This window comes from Gracilinanus agilis, chromosome X, assembly GCF_016433145.1.
Source record: "Gracilinanus agilis isolate LMUSP501 chromosome X, AgileGrace, whole genome shotgun sequence".
NCBI lineage: Eukaryota > Metazoa > Chordata > Mammalia > Didelphimorphia > Didelphidae > Gracilinanus > Gracilinanus agilis.
In genome coordinates, this window is record NC_058136.1 from 40,777,277 (window position 1) to 40,798,051 (window position 20,775).

Here is a 20,775-nt window from a genome sequence, read left to right on the forward strand (position 1 = left end):
TTCCATTCTATCCTCCTTTTTCCTTATGGTTCACTTATTCTAAAAGCTCTCCAGCTGATATCATGTTACTTTGGAATGATGAACTGGCATACTTTACAACCATTTTGGTTTAGTATCAGCACAGGGTTTTAACTTTAAAGAAACCTCTGGGCCTCATTGATGTTAGTGGTCAACAACATGAAGAACAACTGCCATACTTGCTCACAAGATTTCCCTTGTTGCAACTTTGATGCAAAGAATATTGAGTCAAATGGATTTTTGGTCTGATCTCATATGACACTTCAAGATATAGCTAACATAGCGACTTGAGAATGCCAGCTTTGAAATGAAATTAATAAATACCCTTGGGCCTCATTGTCCTGATGTTCTTCAGTCAGTGTCTACGCCACAGGACTACCTTATATGAAACAAACAAAAGGAACCATGTAAATCACTGAATGGAATCCAAGACAGATCACTTTAAATTGAATTTCACTGAATTGGAAATAGTGTTTTGCTGAGTTGTCAGTATGCAATCATCACACAATAGTCATTTTCAAATTTGTTTTGGAAAATTGTTCTTCTGAGATTTATTTCTGTGTAATATGACACATAAATGGCTTCATATACAAATTTCATCAAGGAAGTAGAAAAATTGGGCCTACAATTATTACTTAGAGCTTAGTAAAAATATATGTTGTAAAACTTGGCACAGCAAGCTGGTAATCAGACCTTTACCTAAAAATTAATACCAGAGACTCATTTGCTCAAAAAATTCTATTTTTACTTTGTAGAAATTAAGCAGTAATTTTTGAATCCTTTAGTGTGCCAAACTATACTTTTTTATTACTGTCTGTGGAGGTTTACTTGGTCTTCAGAGAAAGCGTTGTAGACCTTTCAGCTCATAAAACCTGCAGTAACACTTCAACAGCTATCAAGCTTCTTTCAGGTGACTGCAGTAAACTACTGATAATGAGACCTTTGCATAATGAAAGTGCTAGATGATGACAAGGATGATTAATTTTATATTGATTTAAAGTACCTTTAAACATGGGCATAATCTAAAACTTCAGTGGTTTTGTCTTCCCCTTTGATATGTAGTATTTGATTTGAAATCTCCCCTATGCATCCATAGAGATCGTTAAAGCACTTTAATTTACCCTCTGTCTTCATAAAGCAGAATCCAGTGACTGACAAAATGGTATGTCCTTCTCATTCCCTCTTATTAACATTATGTGTCCAGATACTTAAAATTATCCACAGCCCACCTGTAAGCATTTAGTATCAAGGCTTATTTTCTTTCTTTCAAAAAATTTATCCATAAATTTGTTTTTATATCACCTTCACTTCTATATTTACATGTATATATTCTTATACATGTATATATGTATGTGTATGTGCACATATGGATATATGCCTCTGCCCAAGCCATCTTCTGTAACAAAGAATAAAAAAAGAGAAAAAGCAGATCAGCAAAACTAACAAATTAACTATATGTGTAATGTTCCTATGAATAGCCCCTCACTTCTGTAAAGAGGAGACAGAGGTCCATTTTCTTATTGCTTCTTTTGGACCAACCTTGGTCATTATAATTACATAATGTGCATGTTTTTCTCTTTTGTTCTTTTTATTTACATTGGAGTCATGGTATCAATCATCTTGCATATAGTTTTGCAGTTCTGTTTACTTTACTTTATATTCATTCACATATGTTTTCCTGTGCTTTTTTGTGTTCTTCATAGTCTTCATTTCTTATAGTAGAATAATATTCTGTTACATTCACATAAAACAATTTATTTAGCCATTACTCATTTAATAGACATCTATTTTGCTTCCAGTTCTTTGCTACTATAAAAAGTGCTTTTACATATAAATATAATGCCAATATCAATATGTGTGTATGTGTATGTATGTACAGATAGATATAGATATAGATATAGATATTCATGGAATCTTTCTATCTTTGACTTACTTGGGTCCCTGCCTAGCAGTGGAACCTATGGGTCAAAAGGTATGGATATTCCAAGTCATTTTCTTAGCATAATTTCAAAATGTTGTTCAGAATGAACATACACACAACTCTAACAACAATGAATTAGTGTACCTCTCTCTCCACAACCACTCCACTGTTGACTATTTCCATCTACTGTCTTCTTTGCCAGTTTGCTCAATGTAAGGCAGAACTTGGGAGGTATTTTCATTTTCATTTCTTTTATCATAGGTGATTTGGAGCCTTCTTTCTTTTGATTGTTAAGAGTTGGCAATTTTTCTTTTAAAAACTCCTTTTTTCATATCTCTGACTACATTATCCTTTACTTTTTTGGCCTATTGCCCCCTTTCCAGAAAAAAATATTACTTAGTCCCCTGGTAATTAGTTTTTTAAAATTTTAATAGCAACTAATAGGAAAGGTAAATGCCCCTGTAGCCATCACCGCTTCCCCTGGAACGCTGCAGCACCCACCAGGGGGTGGTAGTGCCCACTTTGGGAATCACTGCTTTAGAGAATGGCTCTTTGTCATATATGTGTTTCAGTTCTCTCTATATTTTAGATATCAAACTCTTATCAGATATTTTTGATATAAACATTTTTCCCTGTCAACAGCTTCTCTTATGCTTGTTGTATTGATTTTTATCCTTGCAAAAGCTTTTCAGATTTCTGCAATTGAAATGACTTATGTCTTTTGTGATTGCCTCTGTCCCTTGTTTGATTAAGAAGTCAGGTCTTATTTTTAAGAGACCACACAGGTATCAACAATTCCTGAAAATGAACCAAATACAGAGTACTATATTGGCGACCGTAGGAAGATATATGGGAAAATAAGCATGGGCCTAGACTTCATGGGTTTATATTCCGATTGGGTAGATAGGAGAAATACATTAAACATGTGAATTAACTCCTACAACATAAATATGTAGTCAAATGCAAAATCAAAGTGCTCAGGGGTCATTGATTGGACTTCTAAGAAACATGTAAATCTTCCTCCTGGAGCTGAATTTTGAGTAGATTTGTAGGGAAGGAAGCACATTGGGACCTGTGTCTCTCAAAGCTCAAGGAAGGGAAAAACTATATTTTCATGAAATAATAAATAGATTTACCGGGCTGCAAGAGAATATAAGTATAGCCTAGTGTGTTTGGTTTAAGGGCAAAAGTTTATGTGAGATTATGGTGGGACATTAGGTTAACTGATGGAGAAAGTAGCCTTCTAGATTAAGTTTAATGCTGGTTTTTATTTAATATCTGAAAATGGCCAAAGTAAAGTTGTTGCAATTACCCTGGGGAAAGGAAGGGACAAGTTTTTTCACAACTTGCTACTGAGGAGATATGTGTTATCTTGGGGCAAGCACATGCAGTCTGCAAGAGAATGATGACTTCTTCTGAGAAAGTCAAAAGAAGAAATGCCAAGTGGAAAGCACTTGTTTACTGGTTAAGAATCCTGTATTTGAGTACAGATGCTGCTGTGTGAAACTAACTGGCTACAGCCCCCTCTCTTGGTCTTGATTTCCTCAAATATAAAATGAGCAGGACAGGAGGAGGTGAGAGGAAGTTACATTAGAAAAATCACTAAGCTTCCTTTCAGCTCTTAAAAATGCTGATAATGTATTCCTCTTAGTGATTTGTGCATAGTAGTCATTAGATAAGTGTTTCTTCAATTGAATCATGGACGTACACTCAGTGGTACAATGTTAAAGGAGGATATTAAATGCCTTGTAATACTGAAAACTCAGCTAAATTCTAGAGAAATCTTGGGAAAGCCACTTTTATCTCTATTTTATCATCTTTCATATGTGGATAGATAAGAACACTTACTTGCTCTACCTACCTCATGAAGAGTGGATATGGAAGTGCCTTGAGAAAAGATAGGGTGTAGAGAATGGCCCAACGTCAGATTTGAGAGGATTTATACTATGACCCAGAATTTCATCAATTGCTATTGCCTTCCATTTTTGGCTCCATAACTTTATAACAAATTGCTATTGGAGATCCAGAGTAAATAAGCACAAAGTAAAGGTCACTTTTCATAAACTGAGAAGGAATTAACTTACTGTTTTCTATGTACATGGCCATCATCATTTCTCTTCCCACAGTCAATTAGTCAATCAGCACACCACTCAGAAAACATTTGTTAAATGCCTATGCCTACTCTGTGCCAGGCACTGTGCTAAGTGCTGGGGATACAAAGGAGGCAAAAGATAGTCCCTGCTCCCAAGAAGCTCACAATCTAATGGGGGAAGCAATAAGCAAACACATTATGTACAAATGGGCTATGTAGAGTGTAGTAAATTATATAAAATAATTATAGAATTAAGAGGGGCTGAGAAAGCAGGTATTAAAGGCTTTCTGTGTACCTGGCACTGATCATTGGTGGGGTTCAAAGGCAAAAGCAAAAAAAATCCCTTGCTTTCAAGGACCTGAATGTGATCTGTCTCTGCCTGTCTATTATCTGATGCTTCCATTTCACCTTTCATAGACATTTAAGTAATGTACATAGCAGTTGATCATCGAGTTAACATTTGGGAGGATTTTTTAAAAAATTAAGCATGAAAGCAGGCAAAATGGAGAATGAAGGCTAAGCTACTATAGAAGCTGTTTTAGGTAACTGATGAGGCCATCTATAGTTAGTCTGCTTAGTCCACTGGTGCCTTGGGATTTGGTGCTACAAAGTGAACTACATCCTACTCTAAAGGAATCTTCTTCCACCTGGATGCCTTTTCTCATGAGTGCCTTGGAATTTGCCCTGACTTCCACATTTGTTATGATGACATAAAATTGAGATGATATTTTTTAAACACTTAGCACAGGGCCTGGCACACAGTAGGCATTATATGAACACGAGCTATCATGATGATGACAAATCATGACCATTGAGATTTGGTGAGATTTGGCAAGTGTCTTCTGAACTGACTTCTAAACTTGATTTTATTATTATAATCCTATTATTACTGTACTGCTTAACAATATCACCAGCTCCTCTCTCTTGGTAGCTCCATTGAAATATGGCCTTCCTCACTGAGGTCTGCCAGTTAGTGCATGGTGCACTAGAATAGCTCTAGGCCATGCTGGGATCATTGACTGAAACCCCATGTACCTCATAGAGGAAGCCTTGGTGATGAATGTGGAACTGGAAGGGGCCTTAGAGGCCATCCAAAACAGGTTACTTGGAGGCTACTTCATTTTATAGAGAAGAAGTCAAGGCCTAGAGATATTAAATCACTTTCCCTGAAGCCACACAGATAGTAAATAGTAATGGATCTGGATTTGAATCCAGATCTCTGCTGACTTCAAATTCAATGAATTATGACTAATTCCATGTGTAGGTAGCTGATACAGTTTCTGAGCTCTGGAAGGTTCTCTCTCTTCCTCTCTCCCTCCCTCACAGACATCCCTTCCTCTCTTTCTATTTCATGCCCAGACTTCTGGTCATAGAGAAAAAGCCTTTCCTTAAGCGACGAGAGATCAGCTCAAAGTGGAGCTCCCCTTGGGTGAGAGATTACAGACTTATCTACATCCACTCTAAGGCATGAGTGATGATTTTTTTCCTGTTAAAAACAAGTTTGTTTGGGGAGTATTGTATGGTACTTGCAGTTGGTTCCTAGGGGGAATTTGTCCCTGTAGGGAAGAGGAATCTAATGGCACAAAGCAGACCTCCCTTCCTTATCCACTTTGTCTTGTCTCTAGAATGTTCTCTGCCTGCCCTCTCTTTCTCTGAACTAACCAAGTTTTTGCCCACTCTCCTTCCAGCTACCATTTGTATTTGCCTGTAGCTAAACTAGTTTAAAGATTGGGACTATGAAATGATAAAAAATGCATATGTAACAATGTCCTTTAATTAAATGTCCCAATTAGCTAACTCTTTCATATACAAAGAACATTAAATGAATACTTATTAATGTTCCATACTGGGCTCTAGGGACAGTCACTCTGCTGATGGGTTTCAGTGAATGCCATTGAGCAAATTAATAATAATTGTAAATAAAATACATGTTCCGGCTTTTGCCTTGCATTTTGCATTTTTTACTCAAAGCTGGAAGCTTAACTTATTTGTTTAGACATCTTACATGGAATTCTGGCTGAGGTATTGTGGAGTGAATTTATATTCCCAACGGTGCCCCACCAGGTAATAACCAAATTATTTACTTCTGTCTTCCGTGTTATTATGTCCTTAATGAAAGATTCCAGGAGAATCTTAATTCCTATATTAGCAAATTTCAAAATTACTGCTATTTAACATATTCTAGTGCTAGATTTCCCCCCTCTTTAGAGATTCTTAATGAATTTAGATTTTTAGAGCCAGGACATCTACCCTAATTTTTTTAAAAAAAAGATTAAAAAAGCAGTCAGTTTCTCTAATAGGGTACACCTTTTTGGTGACAAAAAATCTGCATGTATATAATACATATTTTGAATATACATATATGTCCCTATCAAAAAATTAGTGTTTAACATTGAGAATTTGGGAGTTTATGTTCATACTCTGTTTAGTTACAACTCTGTTAGAAACCAATGCTTTCAGTTTCACAAATCAGGTATGAAACTATGATCAGTACAAACAGGCCCATTCTGATGCAAGGAAGAGCAAGTATGACCTTGTAGCTAGAGAAGAGAGGGGAATAAAGTACAAGAAGAGTGGAAAGAAAGATTGGAAGGGCCAGGTCGTAAAGAGGGTAAAACATACAGTGGTAATGCAAAAACCATTGGCTACTTAGTCAAGGTGACAGAGGGAAGTGACATAGAGCAAGGACCCTAATTACAATTATTTACTATCTCTAATAACAAATTTAAATCAACTAGGTGCAAGCTGATTCGATTCAGAAGAACCCATCACTTTAAAACATTTTACTCACTTAAAATCTTCTTCCTTTCTTTCAGTATTTACTTTTTCCTCTGCATTTTTTACTAATGACAACTAGGGTGCAATAAAATTGTGCTTCTCTCCTCCCTTCTTCCTGTGTAGGGCTCTTCAATGCGTGGTGAAGAAGGCAAGATTATATATGTGGTAAGTGACTTAGCCTAATGTTTTGGTTTCTAGGGTTCATACCGGCAGGCATATTTACACTTCTCTACTAAAAGGTACAGCGTTGAAGAGTGCATGTTTCCTTTAGGACTGTATAAAAATATAAAGCCTAGAGGTGGTGAGTGTTCAGGGCATATTTTGGTGTGGCCCATTGTGGAATGTGAAGAATAGTGAATGAACCAGGGCCAAAGAATCACATGGCATTTGTCACAGTAGATTGCATTGCAAATGGAGGATGAGGCGAGGTGGATAAAATCAACCAGTAATCCAGTGAGGAAGGTGGCTAGTATCATGAAAAGGGAAAAGAGGAGCAGTCTGTTTCTCATTACAGCATATTCTGAAATGAAAGTTCCATGATTACATCTGTGGATATAAGGTACTCTGTCTGCCACAGAGAAATGAGTCCTGTGTTTGAGACTTTCAGCTCTGGCTGCTTCCCTGAGAGAAAGAAACTAAAATAGTTACTTAACTCAATAAGAGCTTAGAACATGATAAAATAAAGAGATCTTTGAAATGGTTTTTCTCTTACATTGGCTTGGAGATCCCCATTTTCACAACTGTGCCTTTAGACCAAACGTTTGTTTTGTTTTTCCCTCATTAATCACATCAAAAGAAAATCTGAGCCTTACACCTATTTCAACCCAGCCAGGCATTGAGAAAGCCTTAAGGCTGCATTTTTCATCTTCATCAACTGAATAATCACTTCAAAGCAATTGGGCCTCAGCAATTCACAGGAAATGATTCCATCTATATATCTTGTACCCTATTTTCTTTTTCCATCAAAAACCATTCCAGTACTACTCAATGCCCTGACTAAGAAATGATATATAGATTGGTTGAGGTATCCTAGCTTTGTCTAGAATGATTTGATAGGTGTTTTTCCCCCTCAAAAGTATATTCAATTGACAGAAATCTAAAAGGCTCACATCTTATGAGTGGATGATTCCTTCCATGATCTGATTTTGGGTACACAGAGAAGGTAGATTTTTCTCCCTTCTTCCCCTCGAGAAATCTTTACCAGCTTGCTCATTCCTGAAGTGCCAAAATTTGAGATTCATACTTTTGGCTTTGAGCTTGTTCTATGCTAAAATGCCAGTATTCATGTGAGAGACAGCCACTTAAACCCTGTCAGTTTTTTATTCCTCAATATGGATGAGTTTATGAGAAACTTTCCTAGGTTTTGATAGAGAAACAGGGTGGGGGGGTGGGAAGCATGGAAAACACTAGATGATGGACAGGGAGTAAGATGAGAAGGAAAGACAGGGATTCTGTCTTTTTTTACCTACTTCATATTTTACCTACCTCATAATTTTGCCAGGTATGTCTCTGCCCGTCAGACATCTTTGATTAGGTATAAATTGAGTTTTCATCTATTTATAAGTTGGATGCTACTGAAGCCCTCTTTGAAAAGGAAATGGTACTCCATTACATCACATTTTGCTTTGAATCATATTGAATCTTTTCCGACTACCTGATTTTCATCCAAGAATAAGTTTTATGGTCATGTCTTGTCTTGAAATTCCTGTCATTTCATTGATTTGGGTAAACTCTCCTGGAGGAAACATCTACCATTGCCGATCTGCAAATGTTTGGTTATTTATGGTTTTAGATTTGGGCCCCTGAAAGATTTAGTAACCTCATACATGTCAGAGGTAAATTTGAACCCAGGGTCAAGGCCAGATTTTCATCCTTTCTATCATATTACCTCTTATCATGGATTTGCTTAAGTTATTTTGATGACTTTGAACTTATCCACTCTTATTTGTGTAAACTGAAAAGTCATAGCTTCTAGATCTACTATAGCTGAAGATGAGTGTGGGCATTCCCATTGATCTTAATCCTTCTGGAAAATATAAGAGCAGATATTTCCCCCTGTTTTGGCCAATATATGTGTTTTCATCTATATGGGGAGCCCACCGTAGGATTGCTGATGGAACTCAGCAGCTGATCTTCCCTAAGTTATAGTTTTAGAGATGGGTTGAGATGCCAACAGGTTAAGGTTAGGGTTAGAGTTCACACTTGAGTCCTTTCTTCCTGATTCTAAGGCCAGCTTTCTATTCATTGCACCATGCTGCCTTTCTGCTTGAAGAAAATATTTTTAATGTAAAAATCTCTCATATGTTTTTTTCTTAGTCCCCTTCTATCTTCCTCTCCCTTTCCTAGCTTTCTTTACTTCTCTTTCTTTCTTCCTAACTACATTTCTTCTCTTTCTTACCTTGCTATATGTCTTACTATTCCATTCTAGTCCTAAGAGCAAAATATCAAGGTAGAATTCACATTGATAGTATACATACACCCTAAGAAACTAAGACCAACACTAGAAATCCTGAGGGATATTTGTGTGAATCTGTCCACATTCCCCAGGGTTTTCTGATGTGACTGCATCTTCTCTCCTCTGTCTCAGAAATAATCTTGACACTCTTCTGATGAATGGACATGCGAGAGAAAGCAGACATTCTCCTTGCTTTCCTGCCTAGAGTAATCCAGGCCTTGTGAGTCTTGAAAAAAAATCTGTTAACCCAAATGAATACTTGATTCTCCTCAGAGAAAACACAGTAGAGTTTGTGTTAGTGGATCATATTGCAATTTCAACCAGTTAGCCTTAGGACCCTGTTCTTGGAGTAGCTCAGGTGCAAAGAAAAACTGCATTATTCATTTAACTAATTGTAGGAGCATATTTGCTAGAAGGAGAAATAATTTAATAGTAGTAATTGCTGACGTCTCTGGAATATTCATAGAAACTAGTGTTTTGGTTACAAAATGTTCCAGCATTCATATGTCAGATGAGAAAGATTTATTAATATAAATCTGTATGTTTATGTTCCCATTCCTTTCTGATAATCACAATTTGGCCATGGTAATGTAGTGAAGCTTAGCATTTGTAATATATGACCACAGTGATAAAGAAAATATAAATGAATAGTGAGAATAATAAAATTAGACTCCTCGCTGCCTTGCCATCCTCACCCTCTCCCCACATACACTACAGTAGTTGCAAGTTAATGTTCTCTGAAAAAATCAAACATTGGAGAAGCAGTGTCTTCTATCCAGATGACAAGATTGAAAATCAGGTAGCCTTGCCACCAATTCAGGAGGATCTTGTAAAAGTTGCTATGCCTCTATGAAAGGTAAGTATAAATGAACCTGGTAATACGTATTTCCTTCTAATCCTTAATCATGTTGCAAAGATTCAGAAAGGAATTTAAATTGGGGGGCCAGGATGCACTATGAGTACCCGTCATTATACATTATTAGAAAGGATTTTAAAATGCTGTCCCATTTCTTCTCCAGCCATGTGGAGAGCATCTTTGTCACCATAACCAATTATTTTTGAGTAACTACTCTGTGAAGAGACCATTCTCCTCCTTTTTCAGCATGGAAAAGGTGGCTGAAGTTGGAAATGGTGGGGAATTTGAATGCCAAAGGTAGCCAAAGGATGCCAGTCCATTAGCACAGGTTATAATATTAGCTAACTGGCACATAGAGAATAGTGTAATATATTGGTTTGCAGAGTTCTAATGTTCTTTTTCCAGTGGAGCATGAGGCAAAGCTCTGAAAAAAAACTAGCTATGCAAGCACAGGATGAAAAGGTACAGCCTTTAATATAGTCAGAATAGGTGGACACTTAAGCCAAATGGGATAGTATAAGAAGTCCCAGAAGGAATAGATTTGGGATGGCCAGCTTTCCACTTCCAGGCTTCATAATAGATGGAACAGAAGGCCTGAGACTGCGAGAAGAAGAAATTTTGGCATTTATTTGGATGGCTTTGGAATTAGGAAGAAGGTCAGAGATTGAATTAGAAGGTCAAAGATTGAATTTAAGGAGAAAAGGGAGAAGGTTCAGAGGAGAAAATGAAGGACTGATGCTTAAGAAAACGAGAGCTGAAAAGAATAGCTCAAGGAGACAAAGGGCTACATCAGAAGAATCTTCAAAAAAAGAGAGACTCCCTGAAAGAGGATGAGAAGAAAGACTCAAAGAGGAGAAGGAAGAGAATCAATCAGTCAAGGAGAAGAAGATAGTACCCCACTTTGCTAACAGGCTAAGAGTTTACAAATCAAATGAAAGTAGAGTGTGGCAATGAGGGTGCTAATGAGGTTCTAGCAGCAGGAAAGAGAGTAACAACTCTGAGGTCAAGAGCCACACAGTTTTCTAGGTACCTCTCCAGGGGATCTACTAGCAGGAAGTACAAGGACTAAAGGCCTCACTTCAAGCAAGTATGAAGACCAGAGGGTGGGGAGGGGAGAATTTGCAATAGTCTCCATACAGTAAGTGTAGTTTATATTTCTCCCTTGGCCAAATAACTGCTATCTATTCTCAGAGACAAGTTTAAAGGATAAGAAAAATCTCTCTTCAATCTTGAAGTTTTGAAGAACAAGAAAGTCATTTTTAAGAAGAAAAGAAAACTTGAAAACAAAGAAGGAAACAAGAATCAAAACTGGAAGAAGGAAACTCTGGTCCATGTTAGGAGATTGGAAATAGAAGATCATATAGAGAGGGGGAAAGGAAAGAATGTCCACTGGACATTTGATGCTCACAAATATTTGATGCTAGTAAACAAGCTCTCTCCTATGAGGTGGGGACTGACTGCACACCCTGAGGAAGGAGCTTGTACTCTGAGGAATGATCATTTGAATCCATAGGTGCTGTCTGCTAAGCTAATCACGATTAGCAGAGGAAGTGACAGTAAATAGTGGCTGGTAATCATGTGTTGAGGGGGACTCAAAACAGCTGCTTGTCACCAGATAATGATTAAAAAATATTTGTTGTCTTTCCCAAGAGCCTATTCAAGTCATGACAGAGAAATACCTAGCACTTGTCAAATCTGATAACCACTAGCTATTTCTGGTGGTTTCTATAACAAATGATAGTTAGGAGTCATCTAGAAAGCATTGCTAAGTCTCTCTATCTGTGAGCTATGATCATTGATTGCCAAGTCTTGAATAACAACTGAAAAAGTTAAGGGCAAAGGTAGTTATCACTGCTAACCATTAGAGTCCATTTATTCATATGAGAAAGGAAGATTTGAGGAGCCAACAACTTTTAAGACAATGATGTCTGAGACAGAGATTGAGAAGTCAGGATCACAATTTAAAATGTATGAATGACGTTCCCAATTAGGGGTATAACGCTTCTCACAAAAGTTATTTGTGATCCATCTTGCAAACCTCATCAAAACTTTAGATTAAAAAGAAAGGCTGAAGGAGAAAACTGCCTATCTATGCCAACAAGTTTGATACTATAGAGTATTGTATATGAAAAAGAATAAGAGCTGATGCACCCAGAAATTCATAGTAGACAAAATCCAAGAAAGGAACCAGCAGTAAATTTGAGGCCTCAGATGTGGATATGTAACAAATAATTGTGTTTTATTGTGTAAATGTAAAAAAGTGTGGCTAACAGGCCACATGAACTAGAGGTACTAATGCAAAAGGGCAAAATTTATCTTACTGGATATCATTAAGAACTAGAAGGATGAGATCCTTGACTGGAATATAGTTTCTGGAAGTGAATACCTTATTTGAAAGAGTCAGGATAGGTAAAAGTAAGGAGGCTAATATCATACATTAAGAAGATAAACTCACATGAGCAAAATCAAGTATCAGAAAGGAAAGGCACTTATAGGAAGATTGACAGAGACAGAAATAGAAATGGTACTATTATCAGAGAATATTCTAGACCATTTGAACAGAAAGAAGAAGAAATAGATGAGTTTGGGAAACAGATTAGAATCTTGGTAAAAGGTATAATACTGGTAGGAAACTTTAATCATCTAGACACCATCACACAGAGGGACATAGAGAAGTAAATGGTGGGTGTGAAAAGGTTGAAGAACCAGTGGGGAATTTATGGATTCAAAATTGACTGAATAGTTGAATCCAAAGAGTCAAATCCAATGTCAGCTTGAAAGGACGTATGGTACAGTATGGAATATGGCACAGTATGAAATACCCAGAGTATTTGTCTTTGGCCCTGTTTCATGACTTGGATAAAAGAAAAAAATAACATGATTATCAAGTTTTCAGATGAAACAAAACTGATAAGCACGGCTAACAAAAGATAAAGGTTGGCATCCAAAGACTCTTGACAGGCTAGAATATTGGACTGAATTTAAAGAAGGTGAAATTTAAGAGGAGTAAATTGTAAGTCTCACCCTCGGGTTCCAAAATGAATTTTACAAGTGCAAGCTAAGGGGGTATGGTGGCACAGCAACTTGTTTGAAAAAATGATGGGAGGTTTTTGTGGACTTGAATCTATGTGTCACTAACTAGTGTCATATTGGAGTCAAAAAGCCAATGGTGCAATAGTAGTCTGAATGAAAAGAGATGTAGTCCTGTTACACACTCTCTAGACAGGCCATATCTGGAATATTAGGCAATATTCCTGGGAAAGCAGGGCAAAGCCTTTTACCAAGTATTTAAAGGGGGGGGGGAAGGGACCTTAGTTACCATCTAGTTTAACCGCCTTTTTTTACAGATTCACAAACTGAGGCTTAGGGAAGTTAAGTGACTTGCCCTGTGTCACAAAGCTGGATTTGAATCTAAGTCAGAGCTAGTGCAATTTTTGCTTCACCATCTTGCTAAAGTATAAAACGCCTAGGTTTTTATGATGGCCCCTATGGGCACATGTATTTTGCTTTGAGTAAAAAATATCCTCCTGAAAAGTTGAATATAAGGCAAGTTTTAGCAAGCTAAATCCTACTTTCAACTTATTAGAGCTCTTACAATTTTGAGGAAACCTTAGGTGAATCCTTTTGTAAAGCAAAAACTCCTTTTTTCTCTAAAATCATATTTTTCCTCTTCCCCTGCTCCACCTCACCCCCCAATTCCTTATGCTTCAAGAATTCAGGATGCCAAGTGATCCCTCAGAATTACTTCAAGAATATCAAATAGTAGATGCAATATTTGAAGACTGTATAGGAATTATTTAGCAGTTATTCAGTAATTTTTTCCCTTGGATTCTCAAGGGAAGACAGAAGAAGATAGAGACCCTGTCTCCTAAATTAACAATCTACATATTGATCAGATTCCTTGGAAACCACCAAGGGCCTTCAGATATCTGTGGTGTGGCAAGTTTGTGGCCCCTAATAGGCAATGATAGTTCTGGCAGTCAGTGTGTCACTTGAGTGACAAGGATAATTGAAACAGTTGGAATTACCATAGAAGAAAATGTAATTGTGCCCAGGCGCATCCATTATCTGAAAAAATTTATTCAGCTCTTCCACAGAATGGAATAATTAAATATACAGAGTATCTCAGTAAAATAATTTTCAAGGTTGTGTATTTTCAGGGACTCTTTATGTGGCTTCATCCCTGCTTCCCCCCCCACAACTCTCCCTCCTCACTCTGCTTTCAAAAATTGCACTTGTCAGATGAACAATCCAATCTAACTCATCTGCTTAACGAAAGGAAAGAGATGTCCTTTTGTTACTATATATTTTAAAACAAGAGATTTTTTTTCTTATTGTAAAGCCTCTGTGGATTTCTCTTGGAATATTAATGCATTTTGCTCACTGAGAGCCCTCTCTTACTCCATCATGCTTGTATGTCTAGAATGGCTAAGATCAGAGAGATGGCTGGGTTGACAGTGACAAGCTCCATCTTTATCTTGCCTAAATCTGATTAGAACTATAATAGCAAAAATAAAAAATCCATCGGTTGCATATATGAATGGCCTATCATTAATGTTTGCAGATGCCTTCCATTTTTCAGTTTTCAAACTCTGGGTATTGCTGAAGCACATTTCCCTGAGCTATTTCTATAGTATTTCTATACAAATAATTGTTTTTGTTTAACTTGTGTAGACCACCACAAAGGGAAGCAAAGAGAAATATCTAATATCATTCTAATCTGCCGTTTCTGCTAGTAATGGACTCTGCTTGAGCTCACATAACTGATTGCTTGCTTAGAGAACACCAATTGAGCCCGTGGAACATGTTTTCTGCTTAGATAATTGTGCGTGTGTGTGTGTGTGTGTGTGAGAGAGAGAGAGAGAGAGAGAGAAAGAGAGAGACAGACAGACAGAGACAGAGATAGAGAAACAGACAGAGACAGAGACAGACAGACAGACAGACAGACAGACAGGGAGGGAGGGAGAGAGGGAAATGGTGGGCTGCAGGCCAGGTGGATATTGTCAAAGCATATGTCAAACTCTAGCCCAGCCACCAACCACCTGAACATTGCTAAATAATGAGGAGAATGACATTTATAAGTGTCCAAAGCACTTACAGAGATGGTCTCATTTGAGCCTCATAAAAACTCAATGAAATACATCCAAATGAGGACTCTGATTGAGGAGCTGGCCTATTCTAGTCCCCAACCATAAGCACATTCTACCATAGCCCAGGAGTAGTATCATGTTGAGGATAGTACAAAGAGTATAGGTCCTGCAGTTGGGGGACTTGGATCTCAATCCTGACTCTGACACTTTCTGGATGAGTAACTCAGGGCATATCACCTCTCTGAACCTCAGGCGTCTCATCTGTTCAATGGGTTGATTCATAGTTATGAGACTTACCTCATAGGATTGGTATGAGGACTTTCTAAAATGTAGAATACTATGGGGATAGGGATCATTTATAGTATTCTAGTATAGGAAGAATGGGAGAATAGAAAGGACACTAGACTTGGATTCAGGAAAACCTAAGTTTGAATCCCTTCTCTGACGTTTTATATTTGACCATGAGCCTTAGTTTTCTCATCTGTAACACTACAATAATATTGGACGGTAGTGCCTCCTTCATATGGTTGTGGAGAGGACTAAATGAGAAAATATAGGCAAAACCCTAAGTGCTAAATCAATATCAGCTCTTACTTTTACAGAGGTTAACACCTCTGCAAAAATGGTAGGCCCAAGTGCTGGCATCTTTCTCTCCAGCATACTGGGGGTAAGGCTATTAAATGTGGCCCCCTTTCTTGGGCAATATACATAGGAGGAATATGTCTATATCCCAGCTCATGAGGTTGGATTAGTGGAAGTAATTACATCAGAATACTAGCCTGTGTGTGTTTTCAAGTTTTGTCTACTCAAACACGTGAATGCTCAAGACTGGAGAATTTAATTTTGTGTTCCTTTGAAAAGATATTGCTTCTGAATAATAGAGTACCCAGAAGAAGAGGAAAGGAAATGGAGAGTAATTAGAAACACTTCTCAGTTCTGGGAAATTGTTAGTTCACCAAGTATATATTGGTTTTGTTTTTTCCTTTTTGATGACTAAAACATTAATTAGGTAAAAAATGAGTTTTCAAAATTTCAGTTATTTTTAGCATACTAAGTATAAGAGTTCATTAGAAGTCTTGATTAAAATTTTCTCCTTAATTATATTAGTTGATAATGAACAAGGTATAAATAGCTCTATTTGATTAAGTACTCTCACTGTGATATTTTCTTTGAAATGAACTTGTTCAAGAAGTTAGTTATGTAATCCCAATGCTCACTCTTGGCTTTCTCTTTTGGTCAGCCCTAGCTGGTGTTCATTGCAGTATGGAGGTAACCTGGAATTCTTGATGGCTTTACTGGCAGAGGTTACCCTTTGCCACCTATTAACCAGTAAGAAAGATTTGAATAGGAGCATAGTCATGGAATGTAAGTTTGTTGTCTGGGGACGAATGTCATTAAGTGCGCCCAGAGACTCAACACTAAAAGGCTGAGGATAGGGGCACAAAATTTGAAGCCACAGCAACTATTGAAAATGATCAATTAAGGCACTGGCAAAGGGCAGCAGTTGGCAACCCCAACAACCCGCCAGTATGTGTGGATTTCTTTGTCAGCCAAGTTTCTAATCACCACCTCATTTTGCCAGTATTAAAATTGCCTGAAAGTAGTCCCAGAATCACAGAATTTCGAGGGGAGAGGGACCTCAGTGGCCATTGATTCCAACATTTACTCCAAAAGAATTCCCCCTGCCCTGTAGCAGAGGTGACAAGGAGTTATTGAGCTTTTGCTTGAAAACCTCCCCAAAGACGGAAGCCACCACCTCCCTGGTCAGCTCCTTCTGCTTTGGGCCAGCTCAAGTTTTCCTGGCATCAGTTATAAATTTGCTTCATTGCAGCTTGGCCTCATTAAGCCTGGTTCTGCCCTGTGGGACCAAATAGAACAAATCTCTCTCTTCCACATGGCAGCCTTTTAAATACTTGAAGATCAGCTCTTATGGCCCCCTCAGTATTTTCTTCTCCAGATTCAACATCCCCAGTTTCTTTAGGCGAGCCACACAAGACAAGACCTCAAGCCTTGGCACTCTGCCCATTGCTGTCCTGAACACTTTCCAGCTGGTCAATGGCACTCAGAACTAACTGCAGTCCTCCACATATAATCTGACCAGGGCACTTCCCTAATGCTGGAAGTAAAAAGCAAGTCAGCAAGCATTTATTAAGCACTTACTGTGTACCAGGCCCTGAGTTGAGCACCTGAAATACATATAAAAGCAAAAAAAATAGTCCCCACCCTCAAGGAACTTATGTTATAATGGGGAATAACCTGAAAAGTTTAATGAGGAAATTAAAAAGCAGAACGAGAGGGAGAGGTACACATGTGTGTGCTTCTTTAAAAATGCTGCCTAAATTCACATGAGCTTTTTAATGGCTGCCACATCACACTATTGACTCATATTGAGCCTACAGTCTACTAAGACCTCTAATTCTTTTTCAGACAAACTGCTGTTCAACCATAATCCATGATCTTATTCCAAAGCTTTTTTTGTTCAATTCTATCATCTTTCTTAAAAAGCAAGGTTTTAAAATAGAAACAAATAAGAAAAAAGAAACCTTTAAAATAATCAATTCCTATAGGAAAAACAACTGCTTGAACGCATGGGTCGGGGTGGACATGATTGAGGGTGTGGACTCGAAACTACCACACCAATGCAACTACCAACAATTTGGAAATTGGTCTTGATCAAGGACACGTGACAAAACTAGTGGAAATGCGCATCGGCCATGGGTAGGGGGGGTGCGGGGGGGGGGGTTGAAGGGGAAAGTAGGAGCATGAATCATGTAACCATGTTAAAAATGAATATTAATAAATGTTAAAAAAAATCTTAAAAAAATAAATAATCAATTCCTAGATTTCCCTAGTTAGCTAGGGACCTTAGAGATCATCTTTATTAAACCCCTACATTTTATAGAGGAAGAAACTGAGGCTGAGAATGTTGAAATGCATGGCCCAAGGTGGGTGGGAAAAGTGAAGTTCAAGGCCAGGTCTCCTGATTCTTAGTCTTATACATTCCCATCTATGCCCCAAATAGCTCACATTTCTCTGGTGAGCCCTTCCTTTTTTATTTTCTCTTCTCTTCATTTGTCTTTTCTTTTCTTATATGAGTGTGTGAGTTCATCTGCATAGTAGATTCTTGTGGAAACTCCTGACACCTTTGTAGGCCAACAAGTCTGAAGTAACTTAGAATCTCAGAGGCTCTTGAGGCACTGAGAGATTTAGTGGCTTCTCTGAGTTATGTAGCCAGCACATGTGAGGGGCCAAACCTGAAACCTTCCTAATTGTGTTGAGCCTCCAAGCCACTAAGTCATACTGCCTGTTTTATTTATGCATGCATATGCCAAGATTCTGCTTAAGGTGTAAAAAATGTGAGTGGTAAGGACCAGGAAAATTCTCTTCTACAAGAAGGTAGGATTTAAATCAAATCTAGAAAGAAGCTAGAAAAGTCAGGAAGAAAGGGTAAGGAGCTAGAGCATTCCAGGCATGGGGGACAGCCGGCAAGCACAATGGCAAGAAGTTCGCAAATGGTGTGTTACATGTGAGTAACAACAAGGTCATAGGACAGGGTAACAGGCCCATAGAGTTCATGGAATGGAGTGAAGTGTGAGAAGACTAGAAAGGTAGGAAAGGACTGGGTTGTGAAGGCCTTTTACTGGCAGAAATGTAGGTAATACGGAGCCAAGGCATCTTATTAAGTAAATATTGACATGGTCACTTATGCAAATTAGGAAGATGAATTTTGGCAAGCGGGTAGAAGATGGATTAGTGAATACAATTTACCCGATGGAGCCAGCACATCCTCCAATGACTAATCACTTGGAAGCAAAGTGTTAATTTTCACAAATAGAGACAGAGCGAAGACTCTTTAATTTATATTTTATGGGAAATAATGATCTTCAAATTTGTCACATTAGGTTGGACGTGGGGATGTTGGGCACAAATACAGAACTGTCCAAGATGTTTCTGGGTCTCTTAGGGGAGGCTAGGAGAGGGTACTCTTATTGGCTTTCCTTGCCCTTCCTTATTGTCTATGGCAAGACTCATCAAATATTTGGGGCAGACTGACAAAAGGCTGACCAAAATTAAGGTCAGAGAGGAAGCTGACAGTTACTGATGATTGCGGTATCCCTTTATGTCCACCACAAAGGAACCAGCATTGACTTTGGAATCAGACCTTGGTTTCTCATTTGCTCAAACTACATTTTTCCTGAGAAGAAAAAGAACATATGTTCATTCAAATAGAATCAGTCTCTACCTTTCAGTTATTTGGATTGGCTTATCACCACTGGTGTTGCCTGTGTACATTTCTCATAAATGCTAACTATTTTTTTTCAGATGCTAATGTTTAGTTCCCTTTGGCTTTATAAAGAACAACACCAAAGCAAAAAATTTGGGAGTCTCAGAAGGGAATTCCTGGTCTAGTACAAACTGTATTCCTTCCCCTCTCAGATTCTTTATTTTTGTTGCTATATCTCAGGGTTGTCATGAGAGAATCAATGAAACAATCCTGTATTTGACATAAGGGAAGGGGGTCATAGGGAATAGTTTTTGGTGAGATTCCTTCTTTTAGTTGCCAAAACAGAGTCCATGTTGATTCTTTAGCAAGGACCTTGATGAAAAATAGTTCTCTTCACTACAGAATCTGACTGAGACAAATACAAAGGAAAAGTACTACCTTGGCCCCCTCTAAGAGAGATTCTCTCAGTTGATTTTTTGACTGTTTTCCATGGATTGTCTTACTGTTCATGAGACTAACCATTGAGCACCTTGGGAAAATTAAACAAAATTATAAGAAAAATGTCAAAAGTAAAGTAAGAGTGTCAAATGACTGGACTGACACATATGACTTGAAACCCTGTAAAACAAGAGTTTGGTTTTTGCCATATAGAATATATTTGAAATGCACTGTAACATTGGTATTTTCAGAAAAAGCTGGAAAAACATATTCAACAGAGGATCGAACAGTCAAGCTTTTGGGAGGGTAAAAAAAGGAATCTCCTTTAGATATTTTTTGTCCAGACATGTCCATCCACATGTGATGGGTGAGTTTAGTCAGAAGGTAATCATGATAATTCTGCATGTGTTTTGTGTAGCATTCTCAGCAGCTTGTGGCCTTCATTTACATGGGCACCCACCTGAATAGGCAACATGAACAAATGGCCGGAACTAGACTCATGCCACTTGGTGCCTGCCATGTCCTCAAATGTCCAAAAAATTGAGTTTGAATTAGGGTGGAGGCTTTTCCCAGCCATTTTTCCAATGGCCCAAACTCATCCTTGGCAAACTTGTTTTCTGCTTCAGCTATTTGAAAATGTATTCCTCCCACCCCCTCCAGATTTAGAAGCCCAGCTCTGTGACCTTGCCATTTCAGAAAAAAGGTACTTGGTGATTACAGTGATATGTGAAAGAAAAAGAAGCTTTCTGTGTAGGTTATGCTGACCCTTTTATCTTAATGTTGTACAGATACTGCTATTGCCTTTAAATTATATATTGCTTATTTGAAACTTTCTCAAAAACAGCTTCCCAAGAAGAAAAAAACAAAGAAATATGCACTGCATTTTATGAAGACAAATTTGA

General features: G+C 37.9%; 1 protein-coding gene across 1 annotated transcript in view; it reads left to right on the plus strand.

The window, feature by feature from the left end:
• Positions 1-20,775, plus strand: part of LOC123253653 (connector enhancer of kinase suppressor of ras 2-like) — a 530,144-nt gene that overhangs the window by 257,300 nt on the left and 252,069 nt on the right. Inside the window, 1 exon segment of the mRNA XM_044682811.1 lies at positions 6,933-6,974. Within this exon segment, the coding sequence (XP_044538746.1) occupies positions 6,933-6,974 (42 nt within the window).